This window comes from Neopelma chrysocephalum, unplaced genomic scaffold (assembly GCF_003984885.1).
Source record: "Neopelma chrysocephalum unplaced genomic scaffold, ASM398488v2 Primary Assembly neopelma1_76, whole genome shotgun sequence".
NCBI lineage: Eukaryota > Metazoa > Chordata > Aves > Passeriformes > Pipridae > Neopelma > Neopelma chrysocephalum.
The window spans coordinates 8438349-8456020 of record NW_020897737.1 but is presented as its reverse complement, the minus strand read 5'-3'; the positions used below and the strand labels follow the sequence as shown (position 1 = coordinate 8456020).

The 17672-nt window shown below is 35.9% G+C and overlaps 1 protein-coding gene across 12 annotated transcripts in view; it reads left to right on the top strand.

The window, feature by feature from the left end:
* Nucleotides 1-17672, top strand: part of DMD (dystrophin) — a 1013774-nt gene that overhangs the window by 418626 nt on the left and 577476 nt on the right. For all 12 annotated transcript variants that reach the window (XM_027688940.1, XM_027688937.1, XM_027688948.1 and 9 more), the window contains one exon: nt 1159-1331. In XM_027688940.1, the coding sequence (XP_027544741.1) occupies nt 1159-1331 (173 nt within the window). The remainder of the gene's footprint in view (nt 1-1158; nt 1332-17672) is intronic.

Genomic DNA, 17672 nt, shown 5'->3' with positions numbered 1-17672 from the left:
TCCCTTCCCTTCCCTTCCCTTCCCTTCCCTTCCCTTCCCTTCCCTTCCTTTTTTTCCAAAAAACACTGTATTATAGTGTATATAGAGATTTAGAAACCCAGGGTGTTTTTCTTTTGATGTTGGCAGGGGGTAGTTTGTATACAATTATTTCAGTGCATTGCCTTCACATTTTCATGATGACTTCAATTCTTACATTTTACAAGATAGTAAATGCAGTGTTGTAACTTTAATTAGTTACAAAATTACAACCACATTGTCTCCCTGTAACTTCATACTACTGCTAATATACCAGTACACTGTTGCACACATGGTTCTAAAATACTGGTTTTAAATCAAATTCATTACAGTAGAATTGTAGAACTTGTTGTCTAGCCATGAGATGGTGTGGATGATGTGTTTATTAATAAAAACAAATATTAAAAACCATTTGTAGAATCAGAATTCATAAATGCTGAATGAAGAGGAAATGCTAAGTATAGTCTACGTGGATACATTAGAAATTTCTTTATTAAGAAAAATCAGGGGTTGCAGAATTAGAAGTGAAGTGAACATTCACAGCTGACACAGATTACAAAACTTAAAGAAAGGCAGGAGAGAGAAAAGGCTTCCCTACTCATGGGCTGGGAAGCCCTTCAGTTTAGTTCAAACTGTCCATGAAGTCTGTCTGGTTTATAATAGGTTTCTAAGACTACCAACTTCTTCCTAGTAGCTACACACATCTGCAGCAACTTTCTGTGTACCAGATTTTATATATTGAAGGTTACTAGAGAGTAACACTTTAAAATCTGCATCAAAACTGGTATTGTTAGATGCAGATTCAAAATGTTTGGATAGAGTGTTCAGTAAATTAGAACAAATTGAAAATGACTATGTAGTTTTTTTAAAACCAGGAAAAAAAAAATGAACAATGAACAAAAAATCAGCAGTGCCAAACAATGGAGCAGAGCAATGGTAGGAAATTAGTGACAGATGGGTAAAATATAAAGCATAGTAAAAGAATTATATCAGTTGTTATATGTGGTTATTGGAAAACTGTTATTATTATCAGTGTTATTGGTTCATTAGCATTTTCCACCACTTTATTTTGCTTATGAACAATTATTTGTTATGTATAAAACCAAAGTTTTGATTTTATTGTTTAAAATCTTGATATTACAGAGCATTAAAGATAGCCTGGGGAGACTGCAGGGTCGTGTAGAAATTATTCACAATAAGAAGACACCGGCTTTGCAAAGTGCTACACCAAAGGAAGCAGCAAATATACAAGAAAAGCTGACTCAAATTAATTTTCAATGGGACAAAGTTAACAAGATGTACAGGGAGCGGCAGGCGTAAGTAACTTCTAAAAATTGCTCTTTCTGATGACATCCATGAATATTTGGACTACTGTTGATGACTGTTTTCTAGTCTTCTTTTTGTGGGGATACCTTTCAAAGTCACAAATAATATTGTCTTGTAACTAAGTATAGAAAGTTTATATAGAATTGTAATTTAATTTATGAGTATTTTTGTAAAATTGAAAATATTTTGACCAACTACCACTTGCGTTGGACCAAAATCTGACATCATACTGCAAACATATTCCTATTTCATTATAAATGACATACCTTTATTCTGAGATAGCTTTAAGCATTTAATCTTTTGTACCTTTGTTGTTGATTTAAATATTTGAGTATGTAATGTTTGAATTGCAGAGGATTTACTAGTTTGAGAAGTTCTCACTTTATGTCTAAGGAGCATAGCTAGAATTGCTAACAGCTCTAAATTTGGTGTCATCTTTTTATGAATTTATATATTACACCTTATACAGCAAGGCTGGACAATCAAGAGAAGTATAGAAAGGCATTAAAATTATAATAAATAAAGCTATGATCTTCTACAGTATCATATAATTTATTTTTTTCCTTCTGGCATATTGTTTCTAATATTCATAATCTGGGAATCATATTATGATACAAAATATAGCCAAGCCTATTTCATATTTCAGGCATGGCTCATGTTTAGGAACACAGCAGGCAGAGGTAGCAACCCAGTGACTTATTTATGCTCTGTAGTACATCGCCAATTTTGGCATTTTGCAGTAAAAGACATAGGTTTATACTTCCTCTTAACTTTTTTTATTAAATGATGTATCAGACATTACTGGCGGTGATAGAGAAATTGCTATCTTTTATGGGATATACTTTTTTTCCAGTATGAGTAATTCGAGAGTTAACAAATAAGTTTGCCTTAGATAGAAACTCATGGTTTCAAGCATTTATTAAATTACCACAGAAATGTCCTTGATAATTCTTCTGAGAATGTAAGACATTAATCTGATAATGAAAATCATTATATATATATGAGTAGTTCCATTCATTTAAATTGTCCGTTCATAGGAATTTTACAAAATTGGCTCTTCAGACAATGCTGAAAACTTGACATTAAAAGTTTCATTTGATATGCTACCTCAAAAGACAATAGATATCAAATATCAAATAGGTTGATATTTTCTAGAATATCATTTCTTGCACTACTCATATGTTTAGAAATATCCCTTATCTGAGAAAATATTCTTATATGCATTATAATTTTTCTATAAAAAATTAGCTGAACATCCAAATAATTATTGTCCTGTATAGTAGGATGAGATAGGATGAGATAGGATTCTAAATGCGTAAACAGTAACTAGAAGAAAAAAAAATACTTAATGTGGATTTAGCCTGAACTGATTTTGTCCTACAATCCAATCCTTGGTAATGTTTATGGGGTTTTGTTGTTTAGAAATATTGTTAAATATCTGTCACTTTGCAGATTTGTACAGACATATTATTTCCACTGCCAGCAGTCACTAGCTTTGATTTTAGATTGCTGGAAAGAGAATAGAGTAAAGCTCAAAAATTAATAATCAAAGGGAATTATGGTAAAAAAACTAATTCGGTAATCTTCTTGTCACCTCTGCTTTATCTCTACATTTAAAGTGTAAAAAACTGAGACATTTAAAATCTGGTAAGGGTTACAAATTCTTCTACGCCCATTACTTTTTTTAAGAATAGGAAGCCTGGTTCTGGTGTGGTAAGAAAAGGTCTTGCTAATTATGATGCCATGTACAAGAACAAAGGATAAGTTAGAAACAGAGGCTGAAGCAAAGCTTCTCACACAGGTGATAAAGCCTGGGGATATTTGGTGTTGTGCTTTTCCCAGAGACTGGCTTTACCCAAACTCTTATTGCTTTGGTAGACCAAGCTCTGGGAAAACTTTGGAATCTTCTTTTCATAGAGACTGGCTTTGCCCAATCTGTAACTGTTTTAGTAGACCAATCTCTGAGAAACCTTTGGAATCTTCTCTAATGCATTTTCTGTCACTGGTACATAGCAAGGAGAGCAATTTACTGTTAGCTGAAAGTTTGGGCTACATCTCTGACACTCAGTTATTCCTTATTTAGAGTCCAGTGGTATTTAGCCAGCAGCAGAAGTCTTGTGAGGTGAAATGAATTAGTGTTTGTCAAGTATTTTGAGGTCATCAGATAAAGGCACTAGAGAACTGTAAAATATGATTACTGTCCAGCTGGCTTTTGCCTGCGGGAGTTATCCTCTGTTACTGTGATGGACAGTAATTCAAGGTGATGATAAGCTTGACTGCTGCCTGGAATCACAGGCCTTTCTTTTTCTTTGAAATCTTTTGTTTGTGGTGTCAGTCTTACTGTGTCACTGTTTCAAAGGTTTAGTTTGAACTCTAGATGATCCCTGTAGCTTCTGCTGTTTTGTGAGGTGCATTTGGGCTGCACATGAATTCTGGGGAGGAGGTGAAGGAAGACAATATGGCCTTTAGCATTTTACTTCTAGCAGTTTGTGTCTGTAAGGGGTGAAAATATCAATGTAAGTCTACCCTTGGGACATGGATGAATCTGTGTTTATGAGATATGCTATTGATGATGATGTTTTAGGACAGTTTTGGGATTATTATTGGAGCTGTCTTGCTTTCAAGGGAGCATGTCTAAGTGAATGTGAGTATTCAATGTTTGAAAGGTTACAGAAACAAATACACTTGTAACTATGTTTGTTTCTGAATATTGCTTTTAGGAAATCAAAGGCTTCTAACAACATGGAAATTATTATTTAAGTAAATGAAAAGTTAAGTGTCATGATGACAGATGGAAGAACAAAACACTCTTCCTTATCTCTGTAGTTACTAGAAGAGAGCTTACTCTAAATCTCTTGGAAACAATTAGAAACACATATGTTGAATTCTTTCGTGTGAAATAGATTTCCTGGAAGTCCTGATTCATATCTAGATACTTTGTAATTAACTTTGTAGTGAGTTCCTTTTAATTAGAACTCAAGATAGATTTTTAGTTTGTTTTATAGCAGAGCACACACTGGTTTGACAGGAATACATTATGATGGTAAGCACTCAAATAGCTTTATGAGTCCAGTTCTTCTACAGTATTTGAAAACCTTATTTCACATTGTCATTTTAGCATGTTTCCTGCATTTGAATAGGAGTTCATACTGTACTTGCTGTAAGATAACAGCCAATATTTAACTGTGATCATCCTAAAGTACTCTTTGAGTGGTTTTAGAAACCTAGGATGAATGGAGATATTTACTCTTTCACAAACTTGTATAAATACTAGTCTTCAGCTTACTAATTTTTTAAGTGAAGCTTAGATCTAGCATGGTTCTTTTTTAGGAGTGAGATTCTTTTCTGTACAAATTAATTTTGGAACATGGTAATTTGTTGTGTTTCCAACAGATAAATGGGAGTGACATCATCTTATACCAAGTGGAATTTGTTTCCTTCATTTCAGTTTTCTGAGTGCAAAGCGAACTCCAGGGAACAGCAGTGGCATGATTTGTCTTTTGTGAGCTAAGGAGTAATTTACGATTTAATTTATAGCTTCAACCTTTGCTTTCATGATGCTAAATTTCTATGTTATCTTTTCCAACAGATGTATTAAGGTAATGCAATCTGAGTTTGAAAGGTAAAGTTTCAGTCCTAGCAAGAATAACCATTCAGATACCATAATTTGTCCTGTCCTTGTACCAGTTTTTCACTATAGTTTTCCTTCTCTGCAGCAATCTTAGATACTTGTTTTTTGTATTGATCATGACTATTTAGGAAGGGAGAGTAACACCAGGTCCCAGTATATCTTAGATGAGAACACATAATATCTGGGGAAAAAGAAGAAGATAGTAGAAGATAGACTTTTAAATTACTGTCTTATATAACTTTTTGTCTTATCAACCTACCACTTGTAGAAGATCTTGTTTGTCTTTTCAGGATATTGTCTTCCTAGGATATTTATGCCTGTGTCTTGCTTCTGTGAACAACATGTGCTCCCTAAAAGTAACCTTTCTAACACTTCCAGAAATCATTGAATCAATAAAATGCAACAAAGTTTCTTGATAATTCTGAAAAGTGGAAAAAAGTGATATGCCAGTCTTATATCAGAAAAGATCGCAAATCCATAATAATGATAATAAGAAGAGATTGCTGCCTTTATAAAAATCACAGACAACTAGTAATTTTTACAGTAACAAGAGCAAATCATAAAGAACTAGTAAATAGGCTTATACTAGGAATTATTTTAACTTTCGAACAACAGTACAACTGTCAACTATTTCTGAGTAACCTTAAATTAGCTTGGTAAGGGCTGATGAAAAGCATTTATTAGACATAAGGAATCAATTCATCGTCAGAGAAGTAATATTTTGTGGTTATATTTCTAACACCATGTAGCAGCAGATTTCATAATCCCTTACTGATATATTCTGTTGAGTTGAGAACTAATCCGATTCATGTATCAAGATATTAGCGAAAAGAAATGCAATACATGAATTTTTCAAATTTAAGTAACCTGCATATGTTCTGTGTTACTGCAGAACCAGTAAGCCTTGAGGACATCCCTGTCTCTGGTGTCTGAATCAGATCCAGCCTCTGTGCTCTGCTTGCTTAGTAGAAAGTATATAGATATAATACTAAGACATCTTCATTCAACCCAAGTGATGTATTAAGAGTATAGTTATCTTTTCATAATATGGGACATCTTCTGTCATTGAAGATATGAGTCACCTACCTTTAACCATCCGTGTTTTAGTTATCTATTTTATAGCACTTGTCTATCTTCTTTCTCAATTAAATACTCCCAGGCAATTCTTTAACAAGTAGCTGTTGAACTATATAGTAGGTCCACTGAGTCATCAGGGAGACCACAGAAGATAAGACTAGACACATTACTTTTAGATAGATAAAGTTAGGGGAGATTAATCTTAACCTAGGAAATATAACAAAACAATGCAGTTTAATTTATATCTAAACGTGTTGTTATATATCTCTTTCACTAAGCCCAGTCAGCATTTCTTTGTTACTTGCCTTAACTCTGACAAAGTGAATGACAAAAATTAAGGTTAACTGGCTTTGTTTCAGTAGAGAGAGAAAAGCAACTAGTGGAAGTCCTAGGTATTTTGAGAGAAAGTCAGAAACAGTGGCTGCTCTCTTACCTAAAAGCATCTGCCCACATGTGTCTGTTGGGATTGTAAGTCATGTTACTAAAATTACCCTTGGCTCAGAACTCAAGGTGAAAGTGAAAACCAGAAGAGATTAGTTCATCCTCAATGAGAGAAGGAAATTATTTCCTTTCTGTTAATCTCAAAATAGCTACCATGCCTTAGTTACATGCAGGGTAGGGGTTTTTTTTCTTGCTTTCACAGTGACTCAAATTATTCATTTAGATTTTGAAAAGGGCAGCTTATAATGCTTGACTCTTACAGCCAACATTAGTTGTTAATTTATTTCCATACCCTTCTTACTGTATAGAAATGCTCTCCATAGCAGTTGTTTTATAATCAAAATCTTACAACAGATTTGCCACTTAATTTGCCCCCATAATATCACACCATCAAATTAATGTATCGGTAAGTTTCATTGGTTGCTTAATTGCTTACAAACAAGTAAAAAATAATGTATTACCAGCAGGTATAATGTAAAGTATAAATATTTTATTATGGATAATCTAGATAGGTCTTTCTGTCAATATTTATAATATGAAGAAACCCAAAATGTATAGAAATATTTTTGTGGCCTAGTTTTTATAACTAGAAAGATTTGATTTACAGAAAAATCTGGAAAATATTTTTACTTTATATATTGCCATTAAAATGTCTCTTTTCATGCAGCAATGTATTTAAGATCGTCTTCTAAATGTAAGAGCTACAAGTGAAATTTAAAATTATTTGTTAAACTTAAAGAGCAAAGTTGAGGCAGGATGAGAAATAACAGAGTAGTTTTTGGGAAGAGAGCTATGTTTATTAAATCTCTGTCGTGGTAGTTATAGAGTTTAAAACACAAAATTCTTGGTATGGGAATTGAAGGTGTCTATACTGTAAAATGAGGTGAAAATAAATAATTAAGAATGTCTTTTTATAAGTAGAGGAGATAATCTAGCATGTGTTTGTGCTGTGAAAGTGTTTCAGCTGAAAAAGAATCTTGTGTTTTTAAATCACCAACCCTCAAGCCTGACAATTAGCATAACTTAGCATAACTTTACTGTAAAATGCTCAGTGATAAAAATGCACTACATTCATACAGGAATTATCATGGTGTCTTTTTCTGCTGTACAAACTAAGATTTTCACTGAAATGTCTGGGAAATGTTATGGCTTAGTCATTAATATGTGGGCTGTAGAATTATGGGAATGCAAATATATATGAAGACAAATACAGGCAGAAGCAAATAGACTGTGAGATGTCTGGATATGAACTGTTTTGGGCCTTCATGTGAGATACAAAAATAAGATGACATCATGGTCAGTGTCATAAGCTATGAGACACAGCTGAAATGCAGAGTATACTTGCTTTAGGGAAATGCTATGTTAGTGCATCTCTCTAACTCCACAGATAGTCCTGATTTATAGCGAACCATCTCAAAACTCAGGCAGAGAACATTCATGCTTAGCTACATCCATCTATGTAGATGTAGGCTGAGAGCTGCAGCATTTCCTCAGGTCTGAAACTTCATTTCTGATGACTTCTATTACTTTCTCTAAAGCCTTGACAATTGAGGTATGCTTTCACTGATGGTATTGAATCATTACATTGTGCTGTGCAAGAACTTTTTAGCTGGATGAATATTTTGATTATTTAGCTGGGTCAGCTGTGCACTGGATGAAGGATGACGTTACAGGAACTACCATTAGGTCCAGTACATACTGGATGTATTAAGGTGAGCTCCTTTGCAGAATTCTCTTGATGCTTTTTAAGGAATTGCTGCTCTCTAGTTGCCATGGTGCAGTGTACACCTACCTTTAAGTACATCCCTGGAGAGCATTTTTGACAGCAGAGGGAGCCTAGTCTTTTAAGACCTGTAGTTACAATTTTCTGTTTTATACAGTTTTCATCACTGGTGTTTCTCAGTTCTGTCCGTGTTGTTGCTATCATCTAATACATATAATTTTCTCTTTCTTTCTCCAAGGCACTTTGAATACAACTTTTTTCTTTTCTTAAATATATTACATATAACCCTATGTGCCAAAGATAAAAAAAAGACACACATTTTGTTTGGAGTAGAAAGCAGCAAGTTTTGTGTTACAAACCTTGGTACTAAATAGATTTAAGATTACAAGGTTCAGTCTTCTGTCCTGATGACCTTCAGTAATTCGGTAGAGCTGGTCAGCTTTCAGATTTTCTTTTCTTTATGGGCAAGTCAATGTCTGAGGTGATTTCAGCAAAAGCTAGTTAATATTTCTGGTGCGATCCAAAATATTATGGCAGTTGACCTGATAATAACTGTTTGCTTTGGCTCATTCTTATGGCACTGGGTACACTGCATACTGACAGAGTAGTCTCTGGTCCCAAAATTTTTGTAATCTAGAGTCTTGAGATTAATTTAGCCTTGTATTTATTTATCTGGGGAACTACAAATATGTAGTTTTATTTAACACAGAAAAAAAAATCCTTCTTAAATTGAAACAGAGTATTCCAGAGATTTTTTGTAAAAGTAAGCAAAATACCTGTTTTCTATTTACTGTTATTTTGGGGGGACTGTGGCATCCCACTGTTAAGGGGAAGGGAATACCCAAATTCGTAGATACCTATTGTCAAAAAGGAACGACAAAAGTCAGATGGTCCATAAAGATTTAAAAAGTTTTATTAGTAAATTATACATATTATAGAAATTGGTATTACTCCCTTATAGTATAACTACAAAGCACTGGATTTTGAATAAGTGGTGGGGTAAAAGGGAGGAGAGAGAGACAGAAAGAGAGAAATATTAAAGAGAGAAAGAAAGAAAGAAAGAGAGAAAGAAAGAAAGAAAGAAACAAACAAACACACAAACCAACTAGCATCGATCCAGCTGATGGGGTGTCCAGGGGCACCACCCAGCCTTTGTGGGGATACCTTTTTATAGATAAGTTTTTCCCACTCTGGAGATAAGTTTCTCGCTTTCTGTGCAAATTAGTTATCATGTGCAGTTCATTCTTCTAGACATTTTTGAAAATGAGTCAGAGAGCTTTGGGGGACTTTCATAGTCTTGATCCCTCCCTACTGGGTTGGTCTTTGGTTGACAGTCCATGCCCCCTTCTCGACCTCATTTCTGTGCTTGCCCTGTACTGTGTTGTGCCCATCTCCAGGAGCTGGAACAAGGATGTTTGTCCCAAAAAATTACTGCCCTACCTCTGTATGCCACCTTCTTCAGCCACATACTGTTCTTTCTCTCAGCCTGTTTTTACCAACAGTCCTTGCTTGGCTCCACAGCTATCCAGCTATCCATGTTTGAGACATACACATTAGTCTTCTAGGCTTCTACAGGAGACCCTACCTCTGATCCATTGTAAGTAGTTTCTGCTGTGATATTCTTTGTTTCTTCCTGGAATATATAATTTTCTGTTAGATTAGACTTTCATCGTGAGATATTTCATCTGATTGGTAATTATTTTAAGTGTCCAGTTGCTTTTCTAGTAAAAGAGGGATTAATTCTTAGCATGAGGTTGAAAATGTTCTTTTGAAAGTTACCCTAAAATAAAATAAGAGTGGCAATTATTTTGCTCCCATATCATTATGTCTAATATCACTCAGGAAAATTGGGTTCAGTAATAACTTCATTAAGACCTTGAGGCAATTCTCTATCTATTAGGGCAACATCAGAATAACATTGTAAAATGGTATAGCCTCAGTTCTAGTCAGATGATCTGATTTATTCTTTCTCTCCACAAGTGTTGTATGACAGCAAGAAAATTAAAAAGAAGTGGGGTGTCAAGGTTGGAAAATGATTGAAAAAAAAATCACATATAATTCTCACAGAATACAGATCATACGTGTATTTTGCATCTGTGCGTGTATCAGCTGGATGGCTGGACTACAGATGCCAAACAAAATGGAGCACAGTGACCCTCTCCTTGTCTTTTCAGAGTGTTAAAACAAATAAGATGTTCTTTCTTCTCTCCAGCAACCAGTTTTTCAAAATCCTATAACAACACAATTACCTTTGAGACTGATACTTCCTTGTCAGATTTGGCTGAAACTGGCTAAAAAGCTAGAAGATTTATTATTGGAAATGAGTGATGGACAGCATAATCGTTGAAGTCTCATTTCCTTAGGTTTTATTTGCTTAGCCTGTTAGTCATAAAGAATTCACTAGAGTCCCTTTTAGCAACTTATCTCTGTGTGATTCCACCTTGCTCCTTTATTTTCCCTCCATCCTAAGCTACTGATCAAAGTGTTATATAAGATCTAGCTGTGGTGACTTAGAGATTTTCATTTCCTTAATTATTCAGAATAATAGAATAATTCAGGTTGGGAGGGACTTCAGGAACTCTAGCAGTCTAATATCCTGCACAAAGCAGGGTCAACACTGGTTGACCAGGTTACTCAAGAGTTTATCCTTAAGTCTTAAAGATCTCCAATGCAAGACACTGCGCAACCTCTTGGGAACCTGTTCCAAAGCTTGGCTGTCCTCATGGTGATTTTTTTTTTTCTTATATCTAGTCCAAACCTCTCATTTCCCTTTTTGTCTGTTGTCTTTCATCCTCACACCATGTACCCCTGGGAAGAGCCTGCCTGCATCTTCTCAATGAGCTCTTAATAGGTGTTGGAGGGCTGCTCTTGAGTTCATCTAAGCCATCTCTTCACCCTGTTCCCTAAACCTTTCCTCACAGAAAAAGTTTCCCAGGCGCATGACTTGGAGTGAGCCCTGCTGAGCTCACTCCAGTTCATTATGGTCTTGTATTTACAGGCCCAAAATTGGACACAGTGTTCTAGATGTGGCCTAATGAGACCTGAATGTGGAGGGCTAATATTTTCTCTGTCTGTTCGCTATGCTGCTGCCAATACAGCCCAACTCATCTTTGCTAACAAGTCACACTGCTGGCTCGTGTCCCGCTTGCTGCCTAAGGACTCTAGAACCTTTTTTCAGAGCCTGTTCCCAGACAATCAGTTTCCAAACTGCATTGTTGCAAGGAGTTCTTCCTTCCCAGGTGCTGGACTTCGCATTTGTTCTTGATGAATTTAATGGCTTAACTCTCCAGCCCATCTAGCTCCCTCTGAATGGCAGCTCTATAATTAAGCATGTTGACTGTTTCACTGATTCTACCCTGATGGGTGATGAATGACTTGAGAGCAACCCTGTGGAGGACTTGGGGATATTGGTAGATGAAAAATTAGATATGAGCTGGCAATGTGAACTTGCAACCTAGAAAGTAAATGGCATCCTGGTCTGCGACACCTTTGCTGCCTCAGAGCCCTGAGATGCAGCCTGGCTGCTGGCAGAGACTTGTATGGGTTCAGTTCTGTGATGTAATTCTCAACTTGCCCATCATCTACTTCTAGGATTTCTCCTTCCTCAATCATGCCTATAAGTGCAAAGGGCAGGGGGACCCTGCTAGTACTTCTGCCTTTGTTATAGGCTCATTATCTTTTTCAGACCTTATGCAGTTCTATTTTTATGGAACTCTGATGTCATACTCATGAAGAAAAAACACTTGACATGGTAGGAGGTACTGCATCTGGTGGAAAATTCTGCAAAGAAATCAGGACCTTCTGATATAGACATTCTTCTTTTAAGGCATCTGAAGTCTCATGCATTCATCTGTAAGGTTTCCTGCAGTCTCTGTCTAGAATCTTCTTGATATAGACCTCTGGAATATGTTAATAATCAGAGGTTATTGTTCTGTGGTCCTGAAATATCTGTCCATCTTATTTAGCAAAGAGCTTGGATTTTTTGAACCTTTAACGATTTAAAAAGTTTCAGAAAAGCAAGCACTTGCTTCTCAACAATCCAAAACCTGTGGATTTCTAACTGTGCAATTTCTGCAATTTCTAACTATGAAGATTTTCAGAAATGTCTTCTAAGTCTAATCCTTCATTATTTTACTCACAGTGTTTCTTTCAAACATGCAAACTGTTTATTGTCAGTTCTAGTTAATAAAATTCTAGAAGTGATACTGTTTGACTTTCATTTATTACTGTTAAATACAGGACCTCCTTCTACCATTTTCATTAGCTATTATTGTAGGGTGCTATGTCCAGCTGCAAAACAGCTTTTCTTAGCTGTTTTTGCTAAGAAATTTGCCTTCCTAAGTATAATATGTATTGTTATAAATCAAATCTCTGTACACATATCATTGTGTGTGTGGTTGTATGCATGTATGAAACTGTTCTTAGTCACTCCATTTTAATTTTGCTCTCAGATTGAGAGACATTTGCATTGTATTTGGAACCATTTTGAGAAAAGTAAAGGAACTTCATCTTTATAAAACTTGTGGTCCAGATTTTATTGACAGATGTAGCACTTTATTCTGCTGAACTGGAAGTTTAGTGGTTTCAGGTTAAAACATATATGTGCATAGCTCTTGGTTGCCATAAAGCTTAGCTCCATAAGTGGTTTTGGGAGCTTAGTCTTGAGGTATAGGGCTTTAGAGCACTCATTGCTAGGGAGGTCTTTCCTGGGCAAAAGGAGGCCTTTAACTGGTGCATCAGACACATTGCTCTTTTCCTTCAGATCAGAAGAGAACTTTCAGCACTGATCTTCTGATTGTCTCCAGCATGATCTGATTCCTGCTGAGAAGGGCTCTTGGAGCATCTGAACTGGATTCCTATTGGATTAAAGAAATTCAGAAGATATGCTCCAGGAATGCATCCAATGTGCTTCAGCTGCAATGCAGCATTTAGTCCACTGGCTCACACTAGAGGGCTTGAAGTGAAACCTCCAGAAGTATAAAATGTGTAAATTGGCTTCACTGGCTTAAAATTAAGCATTTGTTTAAGCAGTTGCTTAATGCCAGCCTAAGAAAGGAGTGACTTGTGCTACTTCTTGGCCAACAGGGGGAGAGATTTCTTTTTCTCTATTCCCTTTTGTTTTCTGCAGTGATTCTAACTACTTGAACTGAATTTCTGCCTTGTGTTTCGACAAGATCTTGAGTGAGATACACATACACACCCAGATATACACATATGAGAGGTGTCAGGTCCTATGAGTTCATCAGTTTGTATCTCATGATAATCTTATATCTTTTGAGAATGAATTCATATGGACTAAGAAGTGATTTGAAAATGTTAAACTGAATTTTCTATGAACAATATGAGCAAATATACCGAAGAACAGAATAGGCTATCAATAGTTTTATGTTTTGTCTGCTAGCATAGTTATTGAAAAGCAAAGTATAAGGAAAATGTAGCTGAAGAATATTTTAAATATTCTTTGAACAGCTCCAAAATCAACAATTTCTGGCATATAGTCCCCAAAGTAGAAAGAAATGCCTATGTTTCTGTTCTCAGACAAAAGGAGAAAAAAAACCCGACAATGTAAGCTCATCGTTTCAATAGCTGTTCAGAAGTAAGCACATTTTAAAGAATTCAGATGACTAGGATTTGTGTATTTAGTATTTATTCAGTAGCTGTCGCAGACTTCATCCATTATCTCAGACTTGTATACCAAAATCTAAGTGCTTTTAAAGTTTTCAATATGATAAATTCATCATCTTGATTTTAAAAAAAGATGTCTGAAAATAGGATGTTGTTGACAAAAATAGTAAATCTCAGTTTCCAGAATCATCAGTGCATTCTGAAGCAGTAAGAAGTCTGAACCCATTAACTTGGGAGATTAACAGTTTAAGGATGTAGGCTGAAAAAAATGTTTAATTGTTTAATTATTAAATCTTTGCTGAAATATCTGTTAACATGTTTCAGTGTTTAATATAGGCTTCATATATTATTATAGGATGTAAAACACAGTAATTATGATTGCTTTCTGTGTAGAACTAAGAAATAATCAAAATTGAATTAATTTGCAGGTTTTGCCACATAACAGAGTTTTCTTAAAGTTATTGACAGGTGTTAAACATTTTGGTTTCTCAAGGCCAAACTCTACCTTTTCCTAAGGTTACACATATTATGTCTTATATGGTAGACGTTCTGCAATTCAGGTTTTAAGTTGTGGTATTGTAGAACCAGTCAAGACACATTGCTCTCTCATGATCCATGAGATTCCCTCCTCACTACTCTCCAATAAAACCTTCAGAAGTGTTTTCTGGCTGTGTAGCACAAGACATTTCTACTCAAATGTCATGTTGTTAATGATGACATGCGAAGAAATCACAAGCAGTAATAGAAGCTGTCTTACGTATTAAATAGTTCACAATTCCATACCTAGTCCTATTAGCCTCTTATTTGGTTTCCCTCACAAATCTGGCTAAATCAACTCACGACATCCTACAAAAATATATTATTGTCAGTTTATAATTAAGACAGGAAGAGCTGTGATATTCAGATGCTTTTTTTAAGGTCAGATACAAATATTCTGATTTTCCAAGAAGAGAACCTTAAATTCCATCCTAACCTTGCACCTGCAAGAGCACCACTTCCCTCAAGTGCCATCTTTCTGAACACACAGAGGGGCTGAGTGAGAAACTGTGACAGATGTTAGAAATACCAGAGTGTTTGGAAATTATTCGCATTTTAATGAGTAGGAAAAGTATCGACCTGTTATCCTGTGTGTTGTGGATTATGTCCTGCTTCAGAAAAGACTGAAGTCTTCACGTAAGGGTTTTTGGGGATTTTTTTTTCCCTCGTTTTTGTCCCCTCTCTCTTTCCTGCCGTTCTCCCAGGGCCGGAGCCCCCGCGAGGGGGCGGCTTCGCAGTGAAAGCGCTCCCGGTGCTGTGCGGGAGCGACTGAAGAGAAAATTCCTTTTTCCAGCTTTCCACCGTATTTTTTTAGTTTCTGTCAGGGTACAAAATGCCCTCTGACTAGCTGGAAACTGAGATGAAATGTAAATCTGCGGAATGACGGAGTTGCTCTTTTGCTCTCAGACTCGCAGGTCTTCATGTACTGCAAAAATGTAGCACAGACACCTACTGTTCCAGGGCTTTTTAAGGCTCTTCCATCCTTCCTGGTTTACTTCTATTCCCCCCCCCCCCCCCGATTTCAGTGTAGATGTGGTGGGATTAAGAATTTATCATAAAGAGGTTTATATTGTGGAACGAAGTATTCCTGCTTTTCCTAACAGATGAAAGACTGGCTAGCAACTTACAATGAATATTATTTTTAAGAGTCATTATACTAATCTAATCAAATCAAATCAATAATATAATCAAGGAAGGAAATTAAGTTAAAAAACTTAAACCTCCAATACAGATATCCCAGGCTCAAACCACATTTCAATTATGATTCCTTTAATCATTTTTCTTTTTTTCCCTTTGCACTGCACACAACTGTGTACCTTGTCTGTGTGTCTAGCATTTGACAACTGGGTAAATGAGTGAAAAATCAGAAAGCATGGAAATACTTAGCAGAATAATGTTGCATTTTCATATTGTCAGGGTGATTAATGACAAGCACTGTAGCTTTCCCATAAAGGAAAAGCAGCAAATATGGTTGCATTTCTTGAATCTATAGTCTTTAGTAGACACAGTGGGAGTCTGAAAGCCTAGAAATAAATTCCTCTAATAAGCATGAGAGTGTCTTTGTCCCTGCAGTGCACTAAACAGACCAAAAATTTTCTTCACTACCTTTAAATCCTCTGGCATAATAGCAATGCCAATTCTAGCGCATTTCTTTTTTCCACTTTGGATGCACAATCATTTAGTCAGCTCTCCAAGTCTCTACGCATCCTATAAACCCATTTCATCTTCTACGTCCTGTAGCAGGGAAGAGCTTATTTCCAAGATGTCTGCATGAAAGTACCCGTGAAGTATGGTGATCCTAGCAAATACTGAGCTGTTCGTGTTTGTTGTTTGGGCATCATTTCTCCAATCAGTTCTGAAAATTCAGTTAGATTTGTAAACAATACCTGTATTCTTTGTCTGTTTCCTTTGTAAAAATGGGAGGGCAATTGTCTGTACCAGACAAAGAGATCTATGGTTCCATGGCAAGTAAACACAAGGGCTCTGTAACCATTTGCCTCCCTTATTCTAGTGCTGATTTTTCTCTTTCTTATAGTATTGTGAGTCAGAAGCAGCTCCACTGCTTTCAGTGGATTGGCACTACTAAAGAAAAGGAAAAAATTAGGAAAAGAGCACTGGAACTCATGACTCCTGAAAGAGATAGACATCATTTTGCAACAAGCTTCTGTTTCAACTTATAGTCTGTAGAGCAATAGTGTGCAATCATTTATGAAAACATTTTTAGAAAGATACTTCTCAGTCAACTTGTGTCGCCAAGTGAATTCCCAGCTGGATTCACCATTTTTATTAAACCTCTTTTTCAGAGTTGTCATCTACTGTTATAGCAGAAGTCAGCAGAAGTTACAGATGCTTAGTTTTTGAAATCAAGTCCATGACATTCTCTGCAGACAAGAATTTGACAAAGATGTAGCATCTTGTCTAGTGAAAGACAAGTAGGAACTAATCACAGCTGCCATATCCTTTTTCTTCACTAACTCAGATTACTTCAGTAACTGGTTACTGTTAACTCAATAGTCTAGTCATGGTCCTTCAAAGTAGCTAAAGGAAGGAAGCTAGTAGCATCATAACATAGGAAGTTGGAATAGATAGCAGTGAGAGTAGCTGCTAGAAATGTTGAAACAGTAATATTTCAATGAAAGAACATTCTTTACATCATTTGGGCATTGTAGAACATGTTAAGATAGAGCAGAAATGAGGTGTCAATATTTCTAGCCATTTGGAGACTGAAGCTGAGAACAGGATTCTTGATTCAGCTTGCCCTTTGTGCTGTAGCAGCATAACTGGTGGCTCTGGGAGCATGCTATGTGTAGCCTCTCCACAGGATTCTGACAGAGACAGGAGAGGTGCATATTTTTTGTGAAGATTACTACACAGTTGAGTTCTGAGTTGTGTGTGCCTCTACAGTCTTGAATAGGTTATGCCCATGAATAGAGTAAGAGAAGGTTGTAGTGGGAAGTTGTCTGTGAACAACCTGTAGCTTTCTAGGACTTACCATTATCTAAGATTTTTATATCATATAAACACAACTTTGATTAAAGTGCATACAATGATTATTCTCTAGCTTAACTTTGAATTGTCTGGTCACTGAACAGTGGATTATATACCAGAAGTTTCAACAAAAGCCCACAGTTTTAGCTCTCTTTCTCTTCTCTTTGTAACTTCAAAACAACAATACTGTGTTGCACAAGACAACCAGACAGCTGAGCTCATTCTCTTCCTCCATTTTAATTTTCTTTTTTTTGATACTTTTTCATTACTATCACCTATGTATATCCTAGGATGCAATCAGAGTTTCTT